This window comes from Temnothorax longispinosus, chromosome 11, assembly GCF_030848805.1.
Source record: "Temnothorax longispinosus isolate EJ_2023e chromosome 11, Tlon_JGU_v1, whole genome shotgun sequence".
Classification (NCBI taxonomy): domain Eukaryota; kingdom Metazoa; phylum Arthropoda; class Insecta; order Hymenoptera; family Formicidae; genus Temnothorax; species Temnothorax longispinosus.
The window spans coordinates 2,040,507-2,065,993 of record NC_092368.1 but is presented as its reverse complement, the minus strand read 5'-3'; the positions used below and the strand labels follow the sequence as shown (position 1 = coordinate 2,065,993).

The 25,487-nt window shown below is 43.2% G+C and overlaps 8 protein-coding genes across 10 annotated transcripts; 5 read left to right on the top strand and 3 right to left on the bottom strand.

Annotated features, from left to right (window-relative positions):
- The first annotated feature begins 619 nt into the window (after positions 1 to 619).
- Aay (phosphoserine phosphatase) lies at positions 620 to 3,668 on the top strand. 2 transcript variants are annotated; one of them, XM_071792595.1, is made up of 6 exons: positions 620 to 1,292; positions 2,188 to 2,327; positions 2,423 to 2,557; positions 2,651 to 2,796; positions 2,903 to 3,064; positions 3,188 to 3,668. In XM_071792595.1, exons 2-6 carry the CDS (start codon positions 2,188 to 2,190, stop codon positions 3,274 to 3,276), a joined length of 672 nt encoding a protein of 223 aa, XP_071648696.1. In that variant the 5' UTR covers positions 620 to 1,292; the 3' UTR covers positions 3,277 to 3,668. The 2 variants fall into 2 exon arrangements, with proteins under 2 accessions (XP_071648696.1, XP_071648695.1); XM_071792594.1 differs by lacking the exon at positions 620 to 1,292 and adding an exon at positions 1,797 to 2,076.
- Positions 3,474 to 8,769, bottom strand: Ube4a (Ubiquitination factor E4A). The gene is made up of 14 exons (XM_071792576.1): positions 8,058 to 8,769; positions 7,406 to 7,801; positions 7,002 to 7,328; positions 6,625 to 6,818; positions 6,440 to 6,550; positions 5,967 to 6,161; positions 5,764 to 5,881; positions 5,521 to 5,697; positions 5,289 to 5,434; positions 5,042 to 5,191; positions 4,660 to 4,903; positions 4,419 to 4,581; positions 4,134 to 4,338; positions 3,474 to 4,052 (listed from the first exon to the last, which is right to left on the bottom strand). Exons 1-14 carry the CDS (start codon positions 8,574 to 8,576, stop codon positions 3,914 to 3,916), a joined length of 3,084 nt encoding a protein of 1,027 aa, XP_071648677.1. The 5' UTR covers positions 8,577 to 8,769; the 3' UTR covers positions 3,474 to 3,913.
- Positions 8,770 to 8,972: 203 nt separating this feature from the next.
- Mrps35 (mitochondrial ribosomal protein S35) lies at positions 8,973 to 10,264 on the top strand. Its single transcript, XM_071792593.1, has 3 exons — positions 8,973 to 9,191; positions 9,265 to 9,884; positions 9,979 to 10,264. The coding sequence occupies exons 1-3, from the start codon at positions 9,086 to 9,088 to the stop codon at positions 10,249 to 10,251; spliced, it is 999 nt and encodes a 332-aa protein (XP_071648694.1). The 5' UTR covers positions 8,973 to 9,085; the 3' UTR covers positions 10,252 to 10,264.
- Positions 10,264 to 11,473, top strand: LOC139821517 (uncharacterized). The gene is made up of 3 exons (XM_071792597.1): positions 10,264 to 10,981; positions 11,083 to 11,260; positions 11,332 to 11,473. The coding sequence occupies exons 1-3, from the start codon at positions 10,725 to 10,727 to the stop codon at positions 11,362 to 11,364; spliced, it is 468 nt and encodes a 155-aa protein (XP_071648698.1). The 5' UTR covers positions 10,264 to 10,724; the 3' UTR covers positions 11,365 to 11,473.
- LOC139821510 (kinesin-like protein KIF18A) lies at positions 11,423 to 15,311 on the bottom strand. Of its 2 annotated transcripts, none has more exons than XM_071792578.1 (3): positions 15,045 to 15,311; positions 12,412 to 14,971; positions 11,423 to 12,189 (listed from the first exon to the last, which is right to left on the bottom strand). In XM_071792578.1, exons 2-3 carry the CDS (start codon positions 14,958 to 14,960, stop codon positions 12,150 to 12,152), a joined length of 2,589 nt encoding a protein of 862 aa, XP_071648679.1. In that variant the 5' UTR covers positions 14,961 to 14,971; positions 15,045 to 15,311; the 3' UTR covers positions 11,423 to 12,149. The 2 variants fall into 2 exon arrangements, with proteins under 2 accessions (XP_071648679.1, XP_071648678.1); XM_071792577.1 differs by having other exon boundaries at positions 12,412 to 14,942.
- Positions 15,312 to 16,005: 694 nt separating this feature from the next.
- Pdp (pyruvate dehydrogenase [acetyl-transferring]-phosphatase 1-like protein, mitochondrial) lies at positions 16,006 to 18,489 on the top strand. Its single transcript, XM_071792590.1, has 4 exons — positions 16,006 to 16,586; positions 16,674 to 16,815; positions 17,152 to 17,628; positions 17,708 to 18,489. Exons 1-4 carry the CDS (start codon positions 16,455 to 16,457, stop codon positions 18,388 to 18,390), a joined length of 1,434 nt encoding a protein of 477 aa, XP_071648691.1. The 5' UTR covers positions 16,006 to 16,454; the 3' UTR covers positions 18,391 to 18,489.
- A 14-nt stretch (positions 18,490 to 18,503) lies between these two features.
- On the bottom strand, positions 18,504 to 21,856 carry Vps4 (vacuolar protein sorting 4). The gene is made up of 7 exons (XM_071792591.1): positions 21,697 to 21,856; positions 21,231 to 21,313; positions 21,039 to 21,150; positions 20,314 to 20,690; positions 19,957 to 20,224; positions 19,417 to 19,859; positions 18,504 to 19,325 (listed from the first exon to the last, which is right to left on the bottom strand). The coding sequence occupies exons 2-7, from the start codon at positions 21,249 to 21,251 to the stop codon at positions 19,224 to 19,226; spliced, it is 1,323 nt and encodes a 440-aa protein (XP_071648692.1). The 5' UTR covers positions 21,252 to 21,313; positions 21,697 to 21,856; the 3' UTR covers positions 18,504 to 19,223.
- Positions 21,857 to 22,053: 197 nt separating this feature from the next.
- On the top strand, positions 22,054 to 24,957 carry Ubc7 (ubiquitin conjugating enzyme 7). The gene is made up of 4 exons (XM_071792596.1): positions 22,054 to 22,350; positions 22,451 to 22,532; positions 22,726 to 22,844; positions 22,981 to 24,957. Exons 1-4 carry the CDS (start codon positions 22,296 to 22,298, stop codon positions 23,238 to 23,240), a joined length of 516 nt encoding a protein of 171 aa, XP_071648697.1. The 5' UTR covers positions 22,054 to 22,295; the 3' UTR covers positions 23,241 to 24,957.
- Positions 24,958 to 25,487: the final 530 nt, after the last annotated feature.

The following is a 25,487-nucleotide window of genomic DNA, read 5'->3' as shown; positions in this document are numbered from 1 at the left end:
AATATAGGGTGCAAGCAGTAGGGTAGAAGCGTTGAGAATGAAGGGAGAATAGTGCATTCAGTAAAGAATGTTTATACATGTATAGCTAAGCTTACGTTGTCAGTGTTTGGAGACGAGGATCGAGGAAGTAGATCTACCAGTCGTTTTATGAAACTGTATCAACCGCGGCTTGTAACGACAAAAGTTAGATTAGTTTTGAATCCTTCCTTGAATCCTTGATTTTCGAATCTCCCTTATTCTGCCGCTGCGTTGTTGATCAATGTAATTCTTATGCGCGCACATGCATCTCTCGCTTCTTTGCCCGTGGAAGAAGCAAACGGAATATTACAATTACCCAACAATCGTACCTAGTAACGTGTTCTTGTTCAAATTCTCGAAGAAGTTCAAGAAAATGCAGGAGTATCGCGGACTTTTCTCTCTTCGAGCGATTCGAATGTGCGCTGCCATCACAATTCAATACTCGCGCCATCTACACGCAAAACGCTGAAACTCGTCAGGCGTTGCAGTTACCGACTGTCGATAATCGGTCAGTTTTATCAAAATTATTAATCGATGCGATCGATAATCGATAATAAGAAAGTTACGATTATTCCCGGTTGCTAGGTTACCGCATGCTTACGACATGGCGCTTCTTAAATTCGTGAAATTATTCTCAAATACCTGCGTCGTTTATTTTTGCAAATGTTGAATCTGCAATTTGCAAAATATTAAATTTACAAATTCTTACGTACATACTACGATCGCATACGCGGTTCAAATTGGATGAGGTTAACTCGTAAACAGCGTGAAGGACGAGATTTCAAGCTGCCTATCCCATCTGTCTGACCTCTGCTTCTATATTATTATTTTTTTTTCTCTTCCGAGAAGAGCTCGGTTGCACATCCGTTTTGTCATATTTTACAGAAATTACGAGAGAGACGGATCTTACAGGGGCATTTAAAATCCGAGTCCGGCAATAAGAGCGAGGCCCGAACGCGCGATGCTATCAGATAAGACGGATCAGCGGATTAACCTAAGCGGCCGTAATGTTATCGTCGAAATGCAAGCGAATCTCGACCGTATTGAGGAGAGAACGCAAACGCGAGAAAAACAACGGTTTAACGAGCTCGAGCGGCCCCCCAGCTGAGCAATTACCCGTGATTACGAGACGCCGCTTGCGAAACACGTTTACGATCGCGTGATAGACACCACGGAGCTTCCACTTCCTTCTGCAGTACAGTGGCACCCCAGCTGACTCGAGCTAGTTCGCCGTTGCCGTCCGTTGTGCTTGCCGATCTCGCGGCGTCGACAAGGTAATTTCTCATTCTTCGCGAGAGATCTGCCTCATTCCTATATTCGTCATTCCACGTGGCTGGCGGTTCCTCGAGTAAAATCCAGCCTCGATTTTTTTAATCGTTTGGCTTGGAATTTAAACGAGGAGACGATCCAGTTTCAAATATCAAAGATTTAATATGTGTACTCTAAATCGTTAATGAATAGCTATACTTCTGCTTCTCTCGAAACATTTCAACTCTAAACCACTTCTCTATATCGATGAGATTTAAGACACCTAAGGAATACTTTCTCCACTTTCTATTTATCCACTTGTTAATTTATTTCAGCAGGTCCCTTGTGTCTTGTTGCATTTCTCTGGTCGTAAGATTGATCGTGTTCCGTGCACATTGCACGCGAATAGTTCGGTCATGTGCCCGCGTATTATCACGCGTGATCTTTCGCTTTTTGCCGGATGACGCAAGAATAATAATCGGTCATTGGCAGTCATTGCTGGTCATTGCTATCTCGTCGGGGCACTCGCAGCTCGCAGCAGCCGAGCGTGTCGCAATTGGCGTATACGCAATTGTCAATCGTCGATAACGACCGACGTCAGTCGTCACCGACGTCACCGCATTAAGACACGTGTCACCGTGACATCACGTGAGAGAAACGGCGAGCTGCCGGAATTGCTCCGGATGTGCAGTCACGCGGGACGAGTGGGACGAGACACGTTCTGGCGGAAATTTCGTATCGTCCGCTATGAAAAATACAATCCTGCCTTCTAGTTTCCTTTTCTCAAATTACAGATCGACCGTTCTGAAAGTAATAAAAACAATGCGGAGCTGTTTTTTACTTCTTTCGTTTTTAATTTCCATCTTTTTTTTATTTTTTTTTTTAAATTTGTTTACTAACATTTTGTTATGTGTTTTCTAGATGACAAGCCTGGAGAATATAAAAAACATATGGAAAACTGCGGACGCTGTAACGTTCGATGTGGATTCCACGGTCATAACGGAGGAAGCTATCGACGAGCTCGCTAATTTCTGTGGGAAGGGAGAGGAAATCACTAAGTTGTATGTTTCTATTTGACTTTGCTCGCGATACGGACTGTTGGATTCCACACGCTTTCACCGACGCAAAAATGTCGTAATACATTTTTATTTTTCAGGACAAAGCGGGCTATGCAAGGTGATATGACGTTTCAGCAATCATTATCGGTAAGACTTGGGATCATAAATCCAAGTTTGACGCAAGTGAGACAGTTCCTGAATACGCATCAACCAAAATTTACCCCTGGCATCAAGTAAGATGTTCATGTTTCAAGATACAAGAACGGACGAGCGCGGGTTTGCTTGTGTATTGTTATCTTTAAAAATTGTCAAAATGTATTTTATAGAGACCTGGTGTCCGCTTTACAAGCTCGTGGGAAGGAAGTGTTTCTCGTTTCCGGCGGTTTCCGCTGTCTCATCACACCGATCGCTGCGCAACTTAACATCCCACCTGAGAATATTTATGCCAACAGATTAAAATTTTTTTTCACGGGTAAGTGGTTGCATCAAAGTATATTTTTATAGCTTTCCGTACATTTAGGAATAATTTACACATGAAACGTACAATGCACATTCATGCATACGCAAATATGTCATAGGGGAATACGCTGGGTTCGACGAGTCTCAGCCGACTTCTAAGAGCGGTGGCAAAGGAGAAGTTATACGTCTTATAAAAAAAGAAAAAGGCTTTAAAATCGTCGTACATGTCGGCGACGGCTCAACAGATTTAGAAGCCTCACCACCAGCGGATGCATTTATAGGTGTGTATATTCACTTGAGGAATTGTCCCTAAACATTCTATCTCATGTTAAAATAATGTGATAGAAGTTGTACTGCAAATCAAAGTGTTTATTATTACTACAGATATTATTTTTTATTTGCAGGATTCGGTGGAAATGTAGTTAGGGAAAACGTAAAGTCACGCGCGGAATGGTTCGTCACAAACTTTGATGATCTCATAAAATGTTTATAGACATGTAATATTTTTTATGAAAACGAAGTCCCGTTATTTTAGTCAAAATGTTTTATATATAGTTTTTTACATATTTAGTCAAAATGTAAAAAAAATTAAATCTGCTCGAACAAAAAGGATGGTTATTATTAACGAATGAAATAAAAATGCAACTACAGTAATTAATGCCGGCACAGTCTTGAAAATTCTAAACAATGTTCATAAATAACACACTTTATTCTACACGGTACATGAAATATACAATTACCTTTTTGATGCAGTGATTCCTAAAATCATATGCCACCTATGTATATAACATTTTATTAATCAATAACTATTACGATGTATAACTGTATATTCTAAACTTGTTTATAACCCTGTACATAATTACATTGCACAGTATGTATACAAAATTGCTTTTTTCTTTTATTTGCCGTTGTAGGCGAATCGAACGTCAGCGAGCGGTAAAATCTCGATGAAACAACGCGATAAAATGCGATAAAACACGCATTTTTCGTTTCATGGATTCTAAATGATGATCGCCACGAATCCGAACTTTAGCAATCGTAGGGTTGTCGTTGTGCATTTTTGATGACGTACAATTTGTCTTAGAAATTACGTATGTAAATTTCAACATTGCTCCATCGTGGTGTACCATTTAATTGTAATTAACGACAACCAGTTTTTTCTGTGAGAGCCAATCTTGTATCTTCCGTTGAAGTTCAACATTCGGTTTCACCATATCCATAGTGAGTGGAGATCGATTAAAAGGATCAGTTTGGTCGCTTAGCAAATGCCTGAAATACATTTATAAAATTTTTATATTGCGGTATACAAGTTAAAAAGTATCTGTATATAATTCGTGTGTGCCGGTATACCTTGCTATAGTCTGACGATCGATAGTTATTTGTGACGATGGCAAAACAACAGGATCCGTCATAACAGTCGACATAATTGGATCTAGAAATTCGTCGGGAACATCTGTTAAAATCTCATCTTCCTCTCGCTTTTGATTTGCAGCTTCTTCCACGCTCTTGGCAAATTGATCCAGATCGCCCAGGATTCCCACACCACCGATACGAACTACGATATACACACGATTTTTTTAGATTCTTTCTGCTGCCTTTTAGAAAAAAAAAACATATATATAGAAAATCTCTTACCGAGCACATTGTCCGCCAGTTTAAACAGTTCTGGACTATAAGATCGTCCGTCTTGAGACACGGCGAGTGTAAAGCTTTCACTTTTACTCAGATTAATATAGATTTCGCATATATTTAACACCAAATTTGCAGGATTGAATGCATATTCCTTTTGATCGTTTACCTAAAATTTCAGATAGATGAGATTGCAATAGCATAATTTTTATTGATTATTGTAATATTTACAGATTCTAAAAATTACCTTGAGATTTTTTTTATTCGGTCCTACCAGTTGCAGTAATAAATAATTAAGCATGGAAGCGATACGGTCCACCATGATTGGATGGCAGAAGATCGACTTTATTTCGGTAGTCAACATTTTTATCGTCTGTATAGTTTTTCTACCCAGAATATTATCAAAGCGAGCAATCATACCAATGTGCTGAAGATACGCTGCCTGTTGCTCGCGTTCATTCGGTGGCAATTTATTCCATTCTCCGCTTTCCCTTGTGTTCGAAAATAAAGCGACTTAATATAAATTTATCATAAAGTGTTTCATAGAAGTGTTTCATTTAAGAAATATGACACACACATATAATAGAAAATAATAATCTCATGTGACGTTTTTTTTTTTTTTTAAATACCTAGCTTGTAGCATTTGTCTCAACTGTGCCATATTTGATAAGGCTTCGTCCAAGAGAAATACAGCATCGTTCATCAACAGATTAATGAAACGCAGAAACAAAGGTGGTTGAACCGCTTCCATATTGCTTTCTGCTTCTTGAGCTAACGTACTGATACATTACAATTATATAAAATGCTTTATCTGCCAGGTGTCGAATATTAGATATCAAACGAGAACAGCAATTGAATTTTATAAATTCTGCTTACATAAAGTTATTACGATGCTCGGCAAGCTTCCATAAATAATCCATAACAATGTACATTGGACGACGGTAGTTGAACTTTTGTTCAAATTGTACACTTTGCCCGGTCATCTCGATACTTACAAACACATACAGCAAGTTGACAATTATCTGTTCATAAATGGAACAGCACGTGAGGAATAATCAGCTGTGGGTGCATCTTTTGACAATACAGCCCTAAGCAGTACTTTACTCACTTGCTGTCTGTACGGATGAGTGAGAAACAGCTGTTCCCTATGGAATGTTCCTAGGTTTGGCGTTGCTGGAGCAACATTCTCGTCTGCGGTCGGTAAAAGTGCCTCCAGGCTCTCGGCTAAACGCGCGCGCAGATGCGGATTGTACAGACGATGCTGGGACTCCATCAAAACTATAATCTGAAGGAAACCACGTATAACTTTAACGATCGCGATGAGAGTACAGCTCGTTCTACCTTGACTTACCTCCGTCAAGATCGGATTCAGAAAACTCGGACCCTGCTCCTCGAACGTGTTTGGACTTAACCGACGTAAGAAACACAAGAATCCAATAGTATTCTCCACTACGAACTCAGGAATGCATCTGGATTCAGAAGATGTCAATTTTTACATTAATTCCGTTTTTATTCCGTTTCCATTGCAATTTGTTATATGTATATTTGACATACCTTAGCGTAATTGGAACAGTTTCTGATAACGGGAATGTAACAGGTATATATTCTTTCGGCGCAAAATTTTGTTTGTCCTCTTCGGTTACAATGTGTAAATTGACTTGTGTCAACCAAAATGCCGTCATTGCGTGAAATTTCGCCAAGTGTTCCAACATTTTCGGGACCAGTAGACTCGCTTTAAGTGTTAGATATCTAGAAAGAATGAATTTTCTTTTTATATACCTTAAAATACAATTTAAAATAAGATACAATAGTCCGTATTCATAGTCGGATCTTATTTCAAGACTGTCTTAAGTAGTCTTAAGATGCTAATACAGCTCTTGTGACTGGTCCATAACATCTCAAGATCGTACTTAAGATAGTCTTAAATATAAGATCCGACTATAAATACCGGCCTATAATATATGCATAATCATGATAAAAATATAAACAAAATTAAAACAGTGCATGCATTAATGTGCTTTATATACTTTGTCATTTCGGTCTCCATTCGTTGCGTTATGAGTTCTAGCACCTCTGAACTGCCACCAGTTCGAGCATCGTTGTAAGCTCTTTGTATCCTAGCCAAATCTTGATTTGTTCTGTAGAATTGAAAGTAATGTTTAAGCAACGTTGAGCAGTTGACAGAAAATTATAAGATCAATCATTAGCTTACTTTAAAAACTTGTCCAGGATAACTCTGTAACCAAGATCTAATGCACGATGTGTTAGGAAAAAGCATTCTGTTATAAATCCGAATGAATCTGCCGTTGGCCGACTTTCCCCTTCTGGGGTTGGTATTAAACATGTCTCGGAGCTCAATCCTTTCATATGTATACCACGTTGTAGACTCTCGGCTTCGTCCTTTGCCTAGAAATGCAAATAAAATAAATGCTAATCGAAACTTATTTATTTACTGCATGTATTTGTACGTATGTGTCAGTTTCGTTGTGTCCGAAGCATTCATTTACTCAGACGCATTTCAACTAGCATCTGGGAGACTAATTGCATACAAGTACCGTTCCGTGTTTCTTAAATTCTTGAAAAACCAACCTCCGCACTACAGTATGTGGGATCGATCTTCGGTACTTTGGCGTCATTCAGTTTAGCGCAAAATGGTTGACAGAGACGTAACAGTACATTGCCCATGTTCAACATGAAACCATCCGACACGCACAGCACTCCCAGCAATCCCATCTCCATGTGAGAGTTCCAAAGTTTTCCTCTATTTGCATTCGCATGGAGGCAGTTACCCAGCCATTGCAAAGTCAAATGGCGAAGCTCAGTCGAACATTTCAACAGGGAGTGAAAGACCTTGTGCAGAGCCTCGCTCAGACTGCCCATGGCCACCGGTATGGTCTCCTCCATAATCGTATTCGGCTGTGATATTTGGACAATGTATAAAGCGAATCGCACAGCTTAAGAAACTACTTGATTAATAGAAAAAATCGCCGTACTTGCCGTAGAGGTTTGTCGAAAAGATCGTACGGATCTTTGGACGTTTTCGGTAAACAGCTTATGCTGAAGAACGCGCCCAGTAATGTTTCCGAATACCCGCAGCCCTGATTATTCTTTGGTGTGCTATGGCAAATTATTAGCTTTGCCAGTGGATCAATGGTGGAAAATGTATTCAGGAGAGCGAACCACTGTTTGCAGAAGGTGAAGAGATTGCTCTGAACTGCTTCCTTATGGATAATATCGAGGACTGGAGAGAACGACTTTGTAACTACATCCTCTACATCGCTTTCTCGATTCACCGCTATTAATTCTTCCACTATGCCGCTGACGAACGACGATAATTCTGACTCTGACGTAACGTCATTCATAAATAAAGCAACAAATTGGCTATGAATCTGAAAATAACGTACAACAGTTAACATCAGCTATTATGTACATCTCGCTTACTATTGATCTGTTTTCTATTGCTGAACCGATCGCACTAGTTCAGAGTTTATCTTTTTCCTTCCAATGTGGAGTAGAAAAGATAGACTCTGAAGAAGCGCAGCCAGTTCAGCAATAAGAAACAGACCCAATATAAAAAGAAATTTGGCACTCTTAGAAACTATTCCGTCATGAAATCACTCAATCATAAGTGTTAAGGTCTACTACCTCCTGATACTGAAACAAATCCGGCTCCTGCAAGGCCGTGTTGGCGTTTCGCAGTACGATCTGACAGGCGTTTCTCACGGTGTCCTCGACGCCGTTCGTCCGATAGCGCTTCAAACGGCAGTAGCACTCGTAGAGGTAGGTTATAACCTGCGTCTGCACGACGTGGCTGTCGACGTCTCGCGCCTTGGGTTTGGGATCCGGCAGCATCAGGCGCTCGAAGACGGCGTGCTCGATCGAGTCGGCGTCGACGAACACCAGAGAGTCTTGCGCGCGGCGCAACGTCAAGCCGAACACGTGTGCCATGAGTCGGTCGACCTTGTCGTCGAGATCCGCGGTCTCGGTCGCGTTCTCGACCGGAATCCCGGGCTCGTCCTTGCTCGCGCCCGACGACCGCCGTTCCGCGCAACTAGCGTCGTCGGCGCCGTCGCCGACGGCGCGATGCTCCGAGGAGAACGAGACGGCATCGTTATCCGTAGAGAACAGCCCGGCGAACGGGTTGCCCCTTATATTGTTGCACATGATTGCGGGTTGCCCCTTTCACAGCGAGATCCCCGCGACGGGCATGACTAAACCGCGAGCGTATCGACGTTCCCCGTCATTATGTCATGAGGCCTCGATGTGTCAAAGAAGTGTCCGCTTCTCCAACCTCAAACAACCTCAAAAGTAGTATTGCTCGATCATCGACGTTCCCACGAATACGAGAGACATTCCAGGAATGCGGAGCGATGACAGCGCGCCGTAAAATTGAGCGGCGGGTCGTCCAAACTTAACGACACGCTACAATTAACGCACGCGATTGGTTCTCATTCTTGTTTTTGGCCAATCACGTTTGACGGTTCCATCGTTTAACCAATAGGAAAATAAACTTCTTTAAATGTCCAAGTGCAAAAGGTGCGGACAACACAAACAGACCTTTGACGTTTTAGGTTATGTTGGATCAGAGTTAGGTTAGGTTGGACGAAGTTGGATTCTTCAACACAGAATTGGCGATTATGTTTTCGCTGTAAAGTAATACGAAGTGCACGAAGATGTTGTCGTTGAAACGTGGACTCGAGGCGAGCCTCGCGCAAGGTTTGCCGAAAGCGTCGAGGCTACTCGCGGCGTACTCCTCCTCGGAGACGAGCGGATCGGAACGTAGGTATCGGTTATACCAATGTTCCAATCTATTGCGCGACGAGATGACATACATACGTGTCTTCGTTTTCAGAATTTCGAGTACTGGAACTCTATCCGGGGTACAAGAAGGTAGCGCAGCAGAAGCGTAAGTCGCAACGGATCAGTGTCCCACCGCCCAGGACGAAGGAGATGCCCGTCGACCAGGACTGGCCGTCGGTCTGGCCGGGCGCGCGAACCTTCCATCCGGCCACAGTGCCGCTGCCGTTGCGCCAGGGGTACGTGGAGAAGGGCACGCCGCCCGACAAGTACGCCAACGCCGAGCTCTTGAAGATACCCAACTTCCTGCATCTCACCCCGCCGGCGATACGACGGCACTGCGAGGCGCTGAAGCGGTTCTGCACCGAGTGGCCCGCCGGTCTGGAGACCGAGGAGAAATGCGCGAGACACTTCCCCGTTGAGCTCATCACGTCCGACTACTGCTACTCCTCGCCCACCATAAGGGATCCGCTCGCTCGGATCGTGAGTCTGCGAGTGAGGCTGTCCTCTCTTCACTTGGATACCCATGCCAAGGACAAGCTGTTGCGATTACTGGGAAACAAGTACAATTCGGAAACCGATGTGATAACAATCACGGCTGATAGATGTCCGACCAGAAAGCAAAACTTGGAATACGCACGGTACCTCCTCACGGCGGTGTATCACGAATCTTGGGTAAGTGATAGCTTGACCACGTGAACAAACAGATGATTCAGGTAATCGCACGTAATTCACGAGCTTGGCGAGTGACGCGAGATCTTACTTGCAGAGGGTAGAACCGTGGGAGGCCGAGAAGTCGCTGGCGGACATGGAGTACTTTGACTGGGACACCAGCGAGAGCCGTACGAGCCTAGTGACGCTGTACAAGTGGCCGGAACCGCCGACCGATTATGACTACGAGACCATTCCGCACGCAACGGAATACAAAATTGCCGTTTCAGATCTTATAAACAACGGCGAGGATCAATATTCGGTCAACAAGTACAAGGAAGCTGTTAAAAATTTGTTAAATCTCAAATGCGATAATAAAGTTGAATCTTGAGTATAAAATTGAACTGCTTCACGAGCTCGATTTAATCGTTTTTAATCAGCGTCATCTATTTTCCCCGTGGATTTCCGCAAGCGGTGACCTACTCGAAAGCTCAATTCGCCGTGTACAATTTTACGCTCGTTACCCGTCACGACTAACATGCCAAATATAGCGAGATTATGCTGTTCGTAACAGTATTCGAATTTATACAATTTGAATAAAATGGTGACAATTGGAGCGTACGAAGAGTCAACTGGAAACGCTCGTTATCGTCTCGTCTTTTTGGTATATATTCGTCGAGCGTGTCGAGTCGCCTTAACTTCGCGATGTAAGGTAAAAGTTTCGACGACGAAATATCGCGTAACATTAACGATCAGCGCATTTCAACGATAGCTCTTATAAAATGCGCTGAGGATCTCGTTCCGTGTACCGCAACGCGCCCCTCCCCCGATATAAAAAGTTTGAATAGCCGCTCAAATATAAAAATGTTGAAGATTACGTTGCTCCTCGGTGTGTTCGACATTGTTCGATGCGAGATGCAGACAACGAGACTGGAAAGGACCGTAAGCGAAGCGCCGTCTTGCAGTAATCCGCCCATGTGTTACTTACCGGATACGTACAAGAAGGAGCCGAGGAGCATATCGTTTCCATTTTACCCGAATTTTCCGAATGTACACAAGCAACAGATTCAACGCAGTTACTACGGTGGATTCGGCTCCACGTTACCAGCTTATTATCACCAGTAAGTGTTTTTCTTTTAAATAATCGCTACCAGATGATCCTCTTGCCTTTCCTACCGTTGCAATATTCGTCGATAGTGATGAACGACGTACTACATTTCAGCGCTTTTGATCCCATCACCGTGCTGGCGTCACTGGCGTTTTTGGCATTTCTACTGCAATCATTCGCCACGCTTTTTGAACGTTCGAGATCAATGCTGCCGACGATAGTTAGCGGCCGACAATCGGACTTGAGTGCGCCGGAGATCCCGAAACACGTGTCGTACGCCTTGCAGGAATACGTGAGTATTCCGAAGTTGAACGATAGCTGAGTGACAAACAACAAGAGTATAATGAACGTGGTGCTTTCCAGGAAAATCTCAATGAGGACTTGGAGAAAAAATAATCGCCTCGACTTTTTACGTGCATTTAGAACAATGTTGTTTTGCAATCTACGAGCGATCTCTAGGAAAATTTCCGTAAATAATTTATTCTCTCCTTAAGGATACATACAATTAGTCGACATTCCCCACAGCAGAACACTTGTTGTCAGTACATATATAATCTAATAATTCAACTTTTGTATTAATTTTTACTTATGTGACGTAAATCTTTAAACATAAGTTTGGTACATTTTGGAGTATTTTAAGAATATAAATGCACTCTCTCTCTCTCTCTTTCTTTTTCTTTGGCAACGGAGATTATACGGAGTTTTGCATAAATTAAATTATTAAATGTAATTTCCGAAGACAATAATAAACTGAAGATTACGCACGACTGTTGAGCGCACTTTGTCCGTACCGTTTCGTCAGTCTTGAATAAATGTTTTAAAAAGATATTACATCATACAAAAATACACGATATAGCTTACAATTTTGAAATTTGTCATTTTCATTTTCTAAACATACACGGAGAAAGAGAGAAATATTGCTTGCACAATTACATGTATGTATATATATATATCTTTTCTTGCATTAAGCTAAAAAAACATACATAGATAACATAAAAAGAAGTCATTTTATTAGAATCCTTGACTTTACCTCTTTAAAAGCACGTATAGTCAATATTTATTATATTTAAAATCTTGTATCTATTTAAAAAATCTTGTCAAAAGTCTTATTACTTAACGCAATGTTCGTAAGGCCACCATCTCTTCAATCTTGCGTCCAGGTACCAAATTTTTGTCTACTATTACCATGGAACTCTAGTAGACGGTGGAGCTGTATTGGGTCTATGATAGAAAAAGGATATACGGATATAATACAGATAAATCCTTAATATTAGACCTGTTCATTTTAGTTGAACTTCTTGCACGATTTATTTTTCCTCTTTTCACGTTGGAAAGAAAAAGAGAAAGGATCAACTGTGCAAGAAGTTTAGCTAAAATAAACAGGCCTATTCTCATAAAGATGTCGAGAAGAATTTAGACCATGCTAAATATTCTGTTACTTACTTTTTTCCAATCGTTGACTTTTGATACGGATGGGTCGTCATTAGTCCGCGCCTCTCTTTATTACGTATCGCCTTAAGCGCCACGTCCGTTTTCTCATCGCTATTGTTGTGCCGGGAAAGAGACGAAAAATTAGACGACGTATCGCTCTTCAATCTATTCAGAATGGCGATACTCTTTGCACTCATTTGTATAGGCCTCTGTTTGTTCTCCTTATCCACTCGACCAGTATTCTGCACGACAGTCTTGTTATTTGTTCCCAGTCTCTTCGTCTGCTTGGAAGGTGTGCTGCTGTGCTCGCTGTTCTTGTCAGACAACACACGTTTCCTGATCACGTTCTTCGTAGCAATTCTTTCCCGTTGAGTCTCTGGCGCAGATTCGTCCCTCGGCGCGGGTTTACTCTCGCAACTACTGCTTTCGTCGGCTATGTCGGAAATATTGGTGTCGATATTTTCATTCGCGCTGAAGGTAGAGTTCAAGATGTTCATGTTGCAAACATTGTGCTCTTCGTCGTCCATCTCCGGTATCGCTGTGGCGACCGCCGGCATCGCATTATTCAACGGATCCATCCCGGCCGTGCTCAGACACGTGATCATGTTGAAATCGTCCGCTTTGCCCGTCTCATCCGAATCGGACCACTTGATATTTCGAAAACCCTCGAGCAACTTTATCAGCTCCTTGAACTCCAGCTGCATCTTATCGGTCATCGTGCCGTAGCCCTTCACCATGTTGTAGTAATTCTGCAACGTGTTGCTCATATTTTTCGTTATGGTGTTAATCGACTGCCTCTCGCACTGCATGAGACTGCTGAGCTTCTTCATGTGCTGTTGCATAACGGGGATCCAGCATCTCTCGATCTTGGAGATTTCCAGTGACAGTTTACTCTGCAGATTCTCGTCGAGCGGTTTAGCCTTCGCTTCCTGTATCTCCGTCTCGACCGAGCACAATTCCTGCCACGTATCCTGCATCTGCGCTTTAAGTGACTCTCTCTGCCGTTGGAAGTAATGCAGAGATTTGTTGATGCGCGACTTTCCGCTGGCGTTTTGTTCCTCAAGCGACAGGGCGTCGCTGGCCGCCGTTAGATTGCGCAGCCTCTCGTCCGCGTCCCTCTTGTAGAGTATTCTACACGCCAAAATCTTATCGGAGCTCTCCAGAGCCAGCATCCTTTCTATCAAGTCCTTCTTCTTCTCGTGCAATTTTATCATCTTGTTGTACGTCTCCAGCATGACGACGTTCGGCTTGCTCTCGACCGGCTGCACCATTCCGTTCTCAAAAGCTGCCAATTTCGTCTTCAAAATATCTATCTCCTTCTTCTGTTCCTCCACTATCTTGATATAGCCAGCAACGTGCATCTCGCAGGACACATTCTTCTTGGCGTACGATTTGATCTTCTTCGCCCGATTCGCGTATCTCAAAGTGTTGTACGTATCCTCGTAGGTGAGGCTGGAAGGAGCGATATTAGCTATCATGACGGTATGACAGTTACCACCGAGCGAATCTTTCAGTAGCCTCGTGAGTTTGGAGTCCCTGTATGGAATATGTTTTATACCGTCTGCTAGATTGTTTATGCAGTTCCCAAGGGCCAATAAGGATTTGTTGATGTTAGCGCCTTCCTTAAACCTAACACCTTTACATCCAGTGGCCGAGGCTCTTTCCGATCCCGCCAAGTCAATCATAGACAGCTTGACACGCTGCACCTGACTGTCCAGCTTGTTGATTATCTTGATGTACACCTGAAAAACCGCGTGGCTCCTGCTGCTCTCCTTGTTCGCGTCCGTCGGATGCTGAGTGCGATTCTTGTTACCCTCCGCCAACAGCGACAGCAATTCGTCCGCATTCTGAATAGCGATCGGTTCTAAACCGGCGACCACAACTCCGCATCTACCGTCCTCTCTCAGATGCAACTGGCCAGACTTGTGCAACAAGTCCTGCACATTCTCGTTGTATATCTCCAGATAGGACACGCCCAGGTTGAATTCACGATGCTTGCTCTGATTCTCGATCTCGGCGAACAGCTCCGCCACAGTTCGATACGTGATACCGGGGTCCTCTCTGTTTCCCAGCATGGTATGAGTCTTACCGGCGCCGGTAGCGCCGTAGGCGAACACCGAGCAATTGTAGCCGTCCAGAAGGCTGCTGATCACGCTCTTGGTGCTACCCTCGAACACGTCGGTGTTGGCGGAAGTTGAGTCAAAGACCCTGTCAAAGATAAACTGCAGCTGCTTGTTTTGCTTCTTCAGCATGTCCCTACCCTTCTGCGCCACATTGTGGAAGAAGAAGGGCGTCGCCTGTTCCTTCGGGTCGAAGATCAGCATCTTGTCGTCCACCACCTCGATGATCGTCCTGCTGTTGTCCTGCAGCTCCCGCTCGTTGGGCGGGCGTACCCGCACGATCACCTTGATCGATATCTCGGAGGTCTCCTCGCTCTTCATCGCGGAGCCGCTCGTGCTCGGCTTGACCGTACCGCCGGGCGACAACCGCCTCTTGATCGCCGCCTTCCTGGCTTTGCTCGGCGAGAACGCCTTGCCCAGATCCTTCTTGTTGAAAACCATCGTTAGTAGATCTACGATCGATACGAGTTTTTACCTGTTTTCCGCGAGCAAATTTCAGAAATCAAAGGAACACACGTCACTCACGTTGTTCTCACATCGTTCCGACATCGCCCGAGTCGTCTCGCCGCTGCCACGGAGGACCTTTTTATTCTGGCGTTTTGTCGTCTGTCCCCCGTAGTCGCTGCTTCAACTCGTGCGCGGAACTCGTAGGGGCAAACTCCCGATCGCGAAAGCGGAGGAGACGAAGAGAACCGTGTTAAAATCGACGCGAACCAGCGAACGCTCGTCACCGCAACGATGCACGCGGAGGAAGAGCCAAGCCGTTTGGCGTTACGTTGAGCTTTGAAATTTAAACGCCCGACGATCGAGTGCAGTGGCGCCAATTGTGCGACGTTAAACGCTAGGGGAATTTGACGGTCGGAGTATTTCAGGCACGATTTCCAACGCGCCGTCGCGATATGGAAAGAGATTTGTTCGTGTTGTTTGAGAAATTCTCAAAAATAGGCTTTGAAAGGCCTAATTTGGCTTAATTTTCTAATTTTGAAAAAAGAATGTTAATTATGTGCTTTGTGGTTGAGTATTTTGATTATTTATCGGCCCAAAGGACACTCAGCCAATCAAATTGCGGCTTTTACGAAAAAGCGGCAATTTGATTGGCTATCCGAATGCAAATGGCAGATCACAAGCAAGAGGAGAAATTAAGTTTAAATGTCATCACCTGATTAAATACATGTTACAGTTAAAAATAGAAGAATTAAGAATGAAAACGTCCTACTGCATATTCTTTTTTAATTAATAAAGGCTTCCGAATCTTAAATTCCGATATTCACTGTCAGTACTGCAAATCTATATTTTACGTCACGTATACTATAGATTTTCAATACTAAAAGTTGCTGACGGTGAATATCGGAATGCAGCCAAAATTTAGCTATTATCTAGCTTTTTTAAAAATATACTTTTTCTTCCTTTCTCGCAACTATTGGCAAACCGCAACACCTATAGGCAACGACCGCCGCGGGGGTCGAAGTTCGCGGCGCGCATGGGTCATGTGATGTTTTGTATGTCCATTCTCGTATGATAAACGCCGAAGGTCTCGCACGTGTTTACTACTTTACTGCTGATTTTGCGCACGCTGCATCACATATCGTAAAGCGAGCCAACAAACACAAGAAGAAGATATATCGTTAGCGGCAGCTTATAATGTCGCGTAGATCCAAGCTAATATTTTATCTTACGAGTCTTTAGTGGTCTCTAGACACGTCGATTAACCCCGGAGGAGAGAGAGAATCGTCTTTATTACGTAAATCGCAATATATTAAGGGGTGCAGAGTCCTCGCGCGATATCAAAGTCAAGAAACGCGCTGCTACCCGCGTTTACTTTGCGCGTCTAACCTATAAGAGGTTGAAAATGTGCTGGAAAAGTGGAGGAGAGGAGGAATATTAGCACGAAGGAACGCGGCGACCGGAAGCGCGGCGACCTGTTCCAGGGATAGGATGGTCTTGCAAAAGATCAGCTATGACTTCGTCAAAGGTTTCCGACACGTGCACGCCAGGACGAGCGAGTCCTGTGGCAACAAGTGCTTCCAACGATTGTACATGGCACTACCGCGGCTCACGCCGCAGGAGGTACATTTAAATCAAATTAATCAACGTTTATTTGATCTCTTACTCCACCTATACATCGTGCGTAACGTCGTTGTTGTCTGGTTACAGGTAACAAGTGTTTTGCAAGCCAACGAGTACACCAAAGAGTTTTCTGGATCGGGTTCCGTGAAATATTACGACTCTAATCAATTGGCGTCTAATAATCCTATAGAAGATACGAGATCCGAGGCTCAATGTTTGTTAACTAAAGGTACAGAAGCGAAACTAATGGCTAATCTTTGAAATCATTGGCTTTAACAGGCCGCTCAGCCATTAAAGTGAAAGATAATACTAATTATACGGATGTGATTTTGATATCGGGCATTGACATTCACAGGATTCCTTGCTTTTATGCCTCAAACGCATCGTAGGCCAGCATTCATAGTCAGATCTTGTGTATAAGATTGTCTCAAGTCTGTCAGATACTCTGTAGCTAATGAAACGAGTCGTACAGCATTTGAAGATAAAATTGAGACTATCTTAAAATATAAGATTTGACTGTGAACAGTCTTCGATTATGTTTCTAATTTTTTTTATCTCTTTGTAGGTATGTTAATGGGAGTTTTCGATGGCCACGGTGGTGGTGCCTGCGCACAAGTGGTGTCGAAAAGACTGTTTCATTATATATCTGCGTGCCTGTTACCGCCAAAATTTCTGGAGCAATACTTGAATTCTGTTGGCACTGACAGAAGTTTGAACTTGCTCGAAACCTTCAACGATAAGGTAGAATTTGTAGCCGAGATCAGAGATCTTTATCAAACGAGCTTCTTAAGTTTCGTGAGAGACTTGGTGCATTCAGATACCAGGAAGGAATTTCAAATGGAAAAGGCCTTGGAAAGCGCATTTCTCAGACTAGACAACGATTTATCGACCGAGGCTCTGTTGCAATTGAATAAGAAAGATGCTGCGAGGACTCTCGCTGTCGCAATGTCGGGTACGGTAGCCGCTGTGGCGCACATAGACGGCCCCCATCTCCATGTCGCCGGCGTTGGCGACAGTAGGGTCGTCTTGGGAGTGCTCTCAGGTTCGTCGGTGTTTCGTCATTTATTATTTTAGCCGATGTTAAAAAGGTAAAACGTACTGATGAGTCCTGTTTCGTTTAGAAAGCGATGGATGGTCGGCGAAGATGATGACGGTAGAGCACAACGCGGATAACCGTGAGGAAGTGGAGAGGATCTTGTCGGAGCATCCGACGAACGAGAGATCGACTGTGATTAAAATGGAAAGACTGCTCGGACAATTGGCGCCGCTTCGCTCGCTAGGCGATTTCCGCTACAAGTGGAGTAAAAATATTATGAAGAGGGTCGTGGTGCCGTTCCTCGGCGAGACGGCGATCCCAGCGAATTATCACACGCCGCCCTATCTAACGGCCAATCCGGAGGTCAGATATCACAGGTTGACGCCGAGGGACAAATTTCTCATATTGGCCAGCGACGGACTGTGGGACCTGATTTCGCCGTTGCAAGCAGTGCGCCTGGTAGGCGAGCACATGAGCGGCAAGGTCACGCTCAACCCACTGAGATTACCGCGTAAAAATATGAAATTGTCGGACATAAATGAGATGTTGCTGCAACGCAAGGAGGGCCTGAAGAAGAAGCCCCTCGACGGCAACGCGGCGACGCACTTGCTGAGGAACGCTCTAGGTGGCACGGAATACGGGATAGACCATGCCAAATTGTCGCAATTGTTGACCCTGCCGAGCGAAGTGGTGCGGATATTCCGCGACGACATCACCATAACGGTCGTCTACATGGATTCGGAATTTCTGAGACATTGCCCTCCGTAAATGCTGTCGCAATATCTCCACTATTTTTCAATACTGGTGTTATATCAGTATACAGCTTGTTATTTATTTAGTTAACAATAAAAACAATTTACATGAAAACAGTACTCTGAATATCTATAATATGTTATGTATTATGTATGTAGTATGTTACATAACCCTTGTTACTCCGTCGATTTCGGTTAGCGTATTCTGTTTTAAATTTAAATTGGCTGAGAGCGCGACTCGTTTTTTCGACTCCGTGAACGATCCCGCGTTAAAAGCCCACTCTCGGATCGAGACAATCGGATAACAGAATACGCAAGAGTGTTTAAAACTATAATCAAAGGTGATTAGGAAGTAACTATATAAAATCTATGATTTACAATTAATTTGTTAGGTACTTATCACTTAGCGATTATATATAGCGACGCATTAAACACAGAGTTTGCCATATACCTCGTAAATGTATCACCAACACTTTTCCTACTTTGCACTTTATGATAAAAAATTATCTACCTCTTGTCTGACTGTCTGATAAAAGTCGAAGAATTTTTTTATCTCAAAATATATGGTTTATTTCATAAGTTATGTATCATTTTCGCTAAGTAAATAAGCGATAAGCTTACGGTACCGGATTGCACTCGCTGTTGCGCTTAAGAAAAAAAAAAAAAAAAAGTAGAGATCTAAATAAGGAGACGAAGGACAAAAGATCGTTTCCGAGAGAGAATATAACGTATTTATACAGATATTATCAAGCGTGTTATCATAAGAGGAATAAGGCAAGCATGTATAACTAAAAATATTTGTTGAATTATAAATCCATTAACTTAATTGCGAGATATTTCAAGAGTCTCTCAACCCTCTTGACCGAAATCTTCCTTAAATTTCTCTAACTTCGCCAAATCTTCTTCATTCACTGTGGGACGGGTCGTTGCTAGCGATTTCATCATGTCTTTCTGTAATGTGTAATATAATATATGTCAGATATTAAAGTATATCCTTCTTGTATACAAGAAGAGAAATAGGAGGAACATCTGTGAACCTTACCATGGTAACTGGTGGCTCGAACAATTTTTCACCATCGACTTCCATCCAATTCATTTCTATGGCAGCCGGATCGCCGGGGGAGCACGGAGTAAGTAAATCGTCGACGATAACGGAAGGATCCCTCGGCAACGGTCCTTTAACGCGCTTAAAGTGTGTAGCCATTTGCACTTGTCGGATCGGCTGCATCAGGGCATCCCGTACAATAATGCTTATATCAGCTCCCGAATAACCGTCGGTGGAAGCCGCCAATGTCTTAAAGTCTTCCTCCGTCAAACAATGTGCCGTATTACCCATGTGGAGCTTGAACATAGCGGCGCGCGCCTGTTTTCCGGGCAACGGAATGTAAATTCTCTTTTCGAATCTTCGTCTGATCGCAGAATCCAAGACCCAAGGTATGTTGGTGGCCCCCAGCACGAGTATATTCTCATTATGAGTCCCTACACCTGTTGTACATATGTAAAAGCATTAGTCCAACTGGATTCGCGATCGCTCTGGCAAAAGCCAGGAGCGCGAGATAGATATTCGACATCAAAAACGTACCTTGCATTTGAACTAGAAATTCTGTTTTTATTCTCCTCGCGGACTCTGACTCGTTGTCGGAACGCGACGAACAGAGCGAGTCTATTTCATCGATAAATATTATGCTACGTTCCTTTTGTCGCGCTAATTCGAACAGATTTTTCACAAGCTTCTCCGACTCTCCTAACCACTTGCTTACTAGATCCGACGACGACGCGGCGAAGAAGGTAGCTTGATTAGCTTCCGTCGCTACTGCTTTTGCTAAATATGATTTACCGGTTCCTGGTGGCTAAACGGCAAATTAAAAATATGACAATATATATATTTCATTGACCAAAAATGTACACAGTCAAATTTGCCGTACTATAAATTACTTACTCCGAATAACAGAATACCTTTCCAAGGTATGCGCCTCCCCGTAAAGAGATGAGGAAAGTGCATAGGTAGAATAACAGCTTCCTTCAAAGCCTCTATGGCTCCATCGAGACCAATCACATCGCTCCAGTGAACATTTGTGTTTTCGCTCATTATAATGCCTTCCAATTTACTCTGCAGCTTCTTCTTTTCGGGGTCGCTGTCAGTGTCACTGTCACCACTGTCGCTCTTCTTATCCTCGCTCTTGGCATTATCTGCCCCAGCCTTGACCGGCTTTTTCTTGTTCTTCTTCAAGTACTCCTTTAATTTTTCTGCTCTCTCTAAATACTGCATACATTTCGCTCGTATGCTCTCCTTCACCTTGTCTCCCTGCGTCTCGTCTGAAATCCATCGTCAAGCTAATTAGGCTAATTTAAGATACAATTAAATAAGTTGGAAAAAAAAAAATATATATATATATATATACACAGAAACTAATATAAAGCTGTCGAAGATCTAAGCTTGGATCTAAATATGACTCTTGATTCTAATACAATTGCGTTCATATACAATTCGTATATAATTTGTTTCGTTAAGCAAGCAATAAATAATTTTCGTTAAGCTCACAATACTACAGCAATGTTTAACTTAATCTTGAAAGGCTCAAATGATTAGATGCTTTGTGTCCGATTTTTCAATGTTCAATGTTCACTTAATACTAAATATTAAAAGTTCTTTACTAGACGTACATTTGATTGCGTGCAAAAAGTATTCGACGCCATGCTCGTACAATCTGAGGGCCTCCTCGTAGTTCTTATTACGATCCTCCTCCGTGGCCTTTGTCACAAGATCTATGGCCTTCTGCAAAATCATCGATCGCTCAATAATTCTGTTGCCCGTCTCGCTTCCAAATACAAACGCATTGTTGTCAAACGGCTTACCTGCAGTATCGCCGAAGCCATGCTCTCAGCTCCTTAAGATGTTGTTGAGAAGTCGGGTGCACGACACAGGCCTGTCAAAACCGCTGAAACGATTCGTCAATTAATAACCTTCAAAGCGGAAAACGTCAGAACGTCACTTATCGATGATATCACGACTGGCTACTCCGGTGTCGTCGTAACCATCACCGACGCGATTCTCGACGAGGCATCGACGTCATCGCGACGGATATCTCTCGGTTACGATCGAGCGCGCGGCTTTGACGAACTTTGGCGAACGCGAAATGAACGTTCTCGCCGTGGTGTTGATGCCGTTGGAATTGCCTTTTCTCTCGTTTACGCCTCGTCCTTTCACACGTTCTCCGTAATTACGCGAGACCGAGACCGCGGAGAGAATCGTTCGCGACGACGCCGGAAATAACGTCGCTTAATTATCGTACGGACGTTTCGCGGAACATACGATACGTACGAGTGTTCTTCCTGGAACAATGTTGTCACTGTAAAAATTCAGGATGCCCTTAAACAAGTCCGCAAACTCGCCGTCATTTTGATTTTAGCCTTTCGGACGTTCCCCGTGGAGTGCTCTGTTTTCTCTCTGGAAATCGATGCCGTTTAACCTCGCCTCGCCATTGGCCGTGCAGCGTAGACGTTCGGTCCAGTTCGGTCGGCGCGGAACGAACGGACGAATCGGAGCGCGAGACTGCAGCGGCTGGCAAAGAGCGGCGTTTCGGAACGCGCGACGACTCCGTGCGCCCGGGAGGGACAAAGTTTCGGAACGCGGCTTCGCGGCGTCACGTGGCAGGCGCGCGATGGGAAGAGCGGCGCATGCGCGGCGCAGCCGTGGGTTTTAGGTTAGGAGAAAACAGCTGATTCTCGGATCTACACGGTGGAGTGGAGTGGAATTGTGGAGAAAAGGTCGTTCGGGGTCATCGAATTGATTCCGACGATCCTGGCCGTCGCGGTCGCTCTCCGGGGTCAGCCTTGAGGGGGGGACCTCGCGGCGGGGGAAGCCGCCCGTCGACCTGGACGTCTCGCAGCAGTCGCAGTCGACCGACGGATCACCCCCGCATGATCAAAACGATGGCTGGCTCGGCACTCAGACGACTGATGGCGGAGTACAAACGTGAGAATCGTGACTTTCTGATCTTCCGCGCCGTCGATCGCGGCGAGGATGATTTTTGCTCGCAGAGTCAGTAATGCCTGCACTATGACGATCATTGCAGAGCTAACCTTGAACCCGCCGGAAGGCATCATCGCCGGCCCGATTAACGAGGAGAACTTCTTCGAATGGGAGGCCCTCATCACGTAGGTCTTTCCTCGTTCTTTCCTTTTCGGGAAACTTCCACTGTCGACTTCTCTGCCCGCGTTGTACATAGTTTTTTTTATCTCACTGTTCTTCGCGCATGGATTAGTAGAACATTCATATTTAATGCTGAATAAACAACACTTATGTAGGCTCTCTCAGAAATTTTTCAATATAAGTTGGTGGAATTTTTAGTGGGCCAGAGGGGACGTGCTTTGAAGGTGGCATATTTCCAGCGAAGTTAATTTTCCCTCCGGATTATCCATTGAGCCCTCCGAAGATGCAGTTCACCTGCGAGATGTTTCATCCCAACAGTAAGATATCGCTATTATCAAGCATATGAGATAAGATGTATTTCGGTTATCAAAAATTATTGGTTGTGTAGCAACATTGAGATTTCTGTCGGTTAACTCTGTCAATTGAAATTGCATCTTTTCTCCTTTCGTTTAGTCTACGCGGATGGAAGAGTCTGCATAAGCATACTGCACGCGCCTGGTGACGATCCGATGGGTTACGAAAGCAGCGCGGAAAGGTGGAGCCCGGTGCAGAGCGTGGAGAAGATACTGTTGAGCGTAGTAAGTATGCTGGCCGAACCGAACGACGAGAGCGGCGCGAATGTGGATGCCGCCAAGATGTGGAGGGAAGATCGCAAGGAATTCGAGAGGATAGCGCAAAAGCTAGTGAGAAAGACCTTGGGTATTCCACCTTAAAATAGAATCCGTCTGCTAAAAGGGAAAAGGGAACGACGGTTACTGTTACTCTCATCAGTCAACGGCATTCCTGTAGGAAAACAATAAATTTTTTATCTGAGCAGTAAACACAAATCCCTTGTGCGCGAATAATTCTTGTTCCACCGGTTATTCGCACGAAAATATTACTATTATTTTTATTTTGTAAATTTTATCCTTACAAAAGGGACGAAACTTTGATCCTTGACGATACGAGAATTCGGGGCGTTGTTTTAATCTCAAAAAATGTTTATTTTCAACATTGCAGTACAAACATGGGTAATCAAATACATACGCGATTATCTCATACGCTTACATATACCATGTCACTGTGACAAACCGATAACGAAGGACAGGATTCGTTTCTTGTGTTCGGGTGCGTGATTGACGTTAAGTATATATATATATATATTAGTTATTTAAAATTATCAACTGATCCCACAAATTTACCCTACGGCGATGTTAAAGTAATTATCACATTCGCATATGGTGTTACATTATTCGCATGTAAATGTATATCGGCGAAAACGCATTATCAACTAATGTGTTTTAATTTAATATTCGGAGGAGCTGGAATACAGATTAAATAAATATATTTGTAATATTTTACAAAGGTGTGTGTGTAATGAAAAACGAGCAGAGTAGTGGTTCTTTCACTGAAAGATCGGATTTTAGAAGACTCGCAAAACATTGTCGAAACAAAACGGCGATATACTGAATTGCTCTCGCGCAGTCAGTTATCTTACTTCTTTTTTTATTTTTTTTTTTACATTTACGGAATCGCGGGAGTGCCGGATCGAGAGATCCGTCGGCACTCGATCCTGATAGAAATCCCGGAACGTGTATTGCCGCGTCGTATTTACAAAATTAAGAAGTCCGCAGCAAGATTGATTATCGTGCACATTCCCGCTCTGATAACAATCGAACTTGGTGACAAAGACGTGCCAGGGTGTCCCGCTTAAAGCGTCCCAGTCCGAGTAACCGAACGATTGACTTGAGAAAATTTTCGTTTAATTCTACGGACAATTGGATCAAAATTCCTTTTGAATCGAAATCTTTTCCCGAAAGAATTCTGTAGCATTTTTTTTCCTTTGCATCATTAGTGTCTCTCCGCAGATATGGCTCCGAGTTGCTTTATGCAAAACACCCTGTAATTAGACTAGAAGGAATAAATTAGTACACACCTCGTCGCGTATACAGTAAATGATCTTTGCGATCGAATTGCTAGGTATGATTTCAAGGATCAGACAAGTCCATGCTTCGAAACGTCAGCTCTTTATCAAGCATGTTTATTCACTCATTAAGCTTTATCGATGCCCAGCCATGTCCAGATAACATGAATAAACACCGAAAAGAACATGTGGCCAATTTGGCAAGGCTCGAAAATATCCAAAGAAAATTCAAAGATCGGATTCTCATTACTTTCATTCAATGTTTTAAAAAGTGAACCTGTTTGTTCCTCACATTCAGACCTCTGCAATTTGTTCCTTCTCGCTCTCTCCCCCCTTTTTTTTTGCTTGGATTAAAACATCAGTAAGAATAAATACAAGATTTCGCACGTGAATTGGTATTTTATTAATAAACAATACTGAAGTCCAACTGAAAAATGCAGTATTTGTGACTAGCATTCGGCAATTATAATGTAAATAATAAGGTTTTAATATACCTGTTTCGTACAGCCGAAGTACAACATCTTGTACGTCTCTCTTTTTTCTTTAACCCTAGGACACTATCTATGTATACATCTCTGAGACACGTATGTTTCTATTGGTCTTTTCTGATCCCTGAAGATTTCAACTTTTGAAAACTTTCCGAAAGCCACGATTTCCTAAAATTTTAAAGCTACGGCAACATTTTAGTTAAGAAAGTTAAGTCAACGAGTAAATTTTCGCGCGTTCTTTTTCTCATTTTCGGAGAATACATGCCTCGGAGAAGCATACGATTATAAACAACTATGGGAAAGAAAAGTTAGCTTTCTAGAGTTAATCCTCGGTTGTCATATCTATTTTTTCGAACACGTTTGTTAATTTGACCTCAACCAAATTTTCAAGCAGCTGCTGTTCGAAAACTAACAATTTAAATGGATCGCAAAAAATTCTAGAATCAAACATTGTAGAATGTGTATTCTCATTATAAAAAATTAACTTTGAGTGGCATCATGTTAAAAAAAATCCTTTAAAAAATGTAAGTTCTGGAAAAAATCATAACTTTCATTTTTCAATGTTTTTT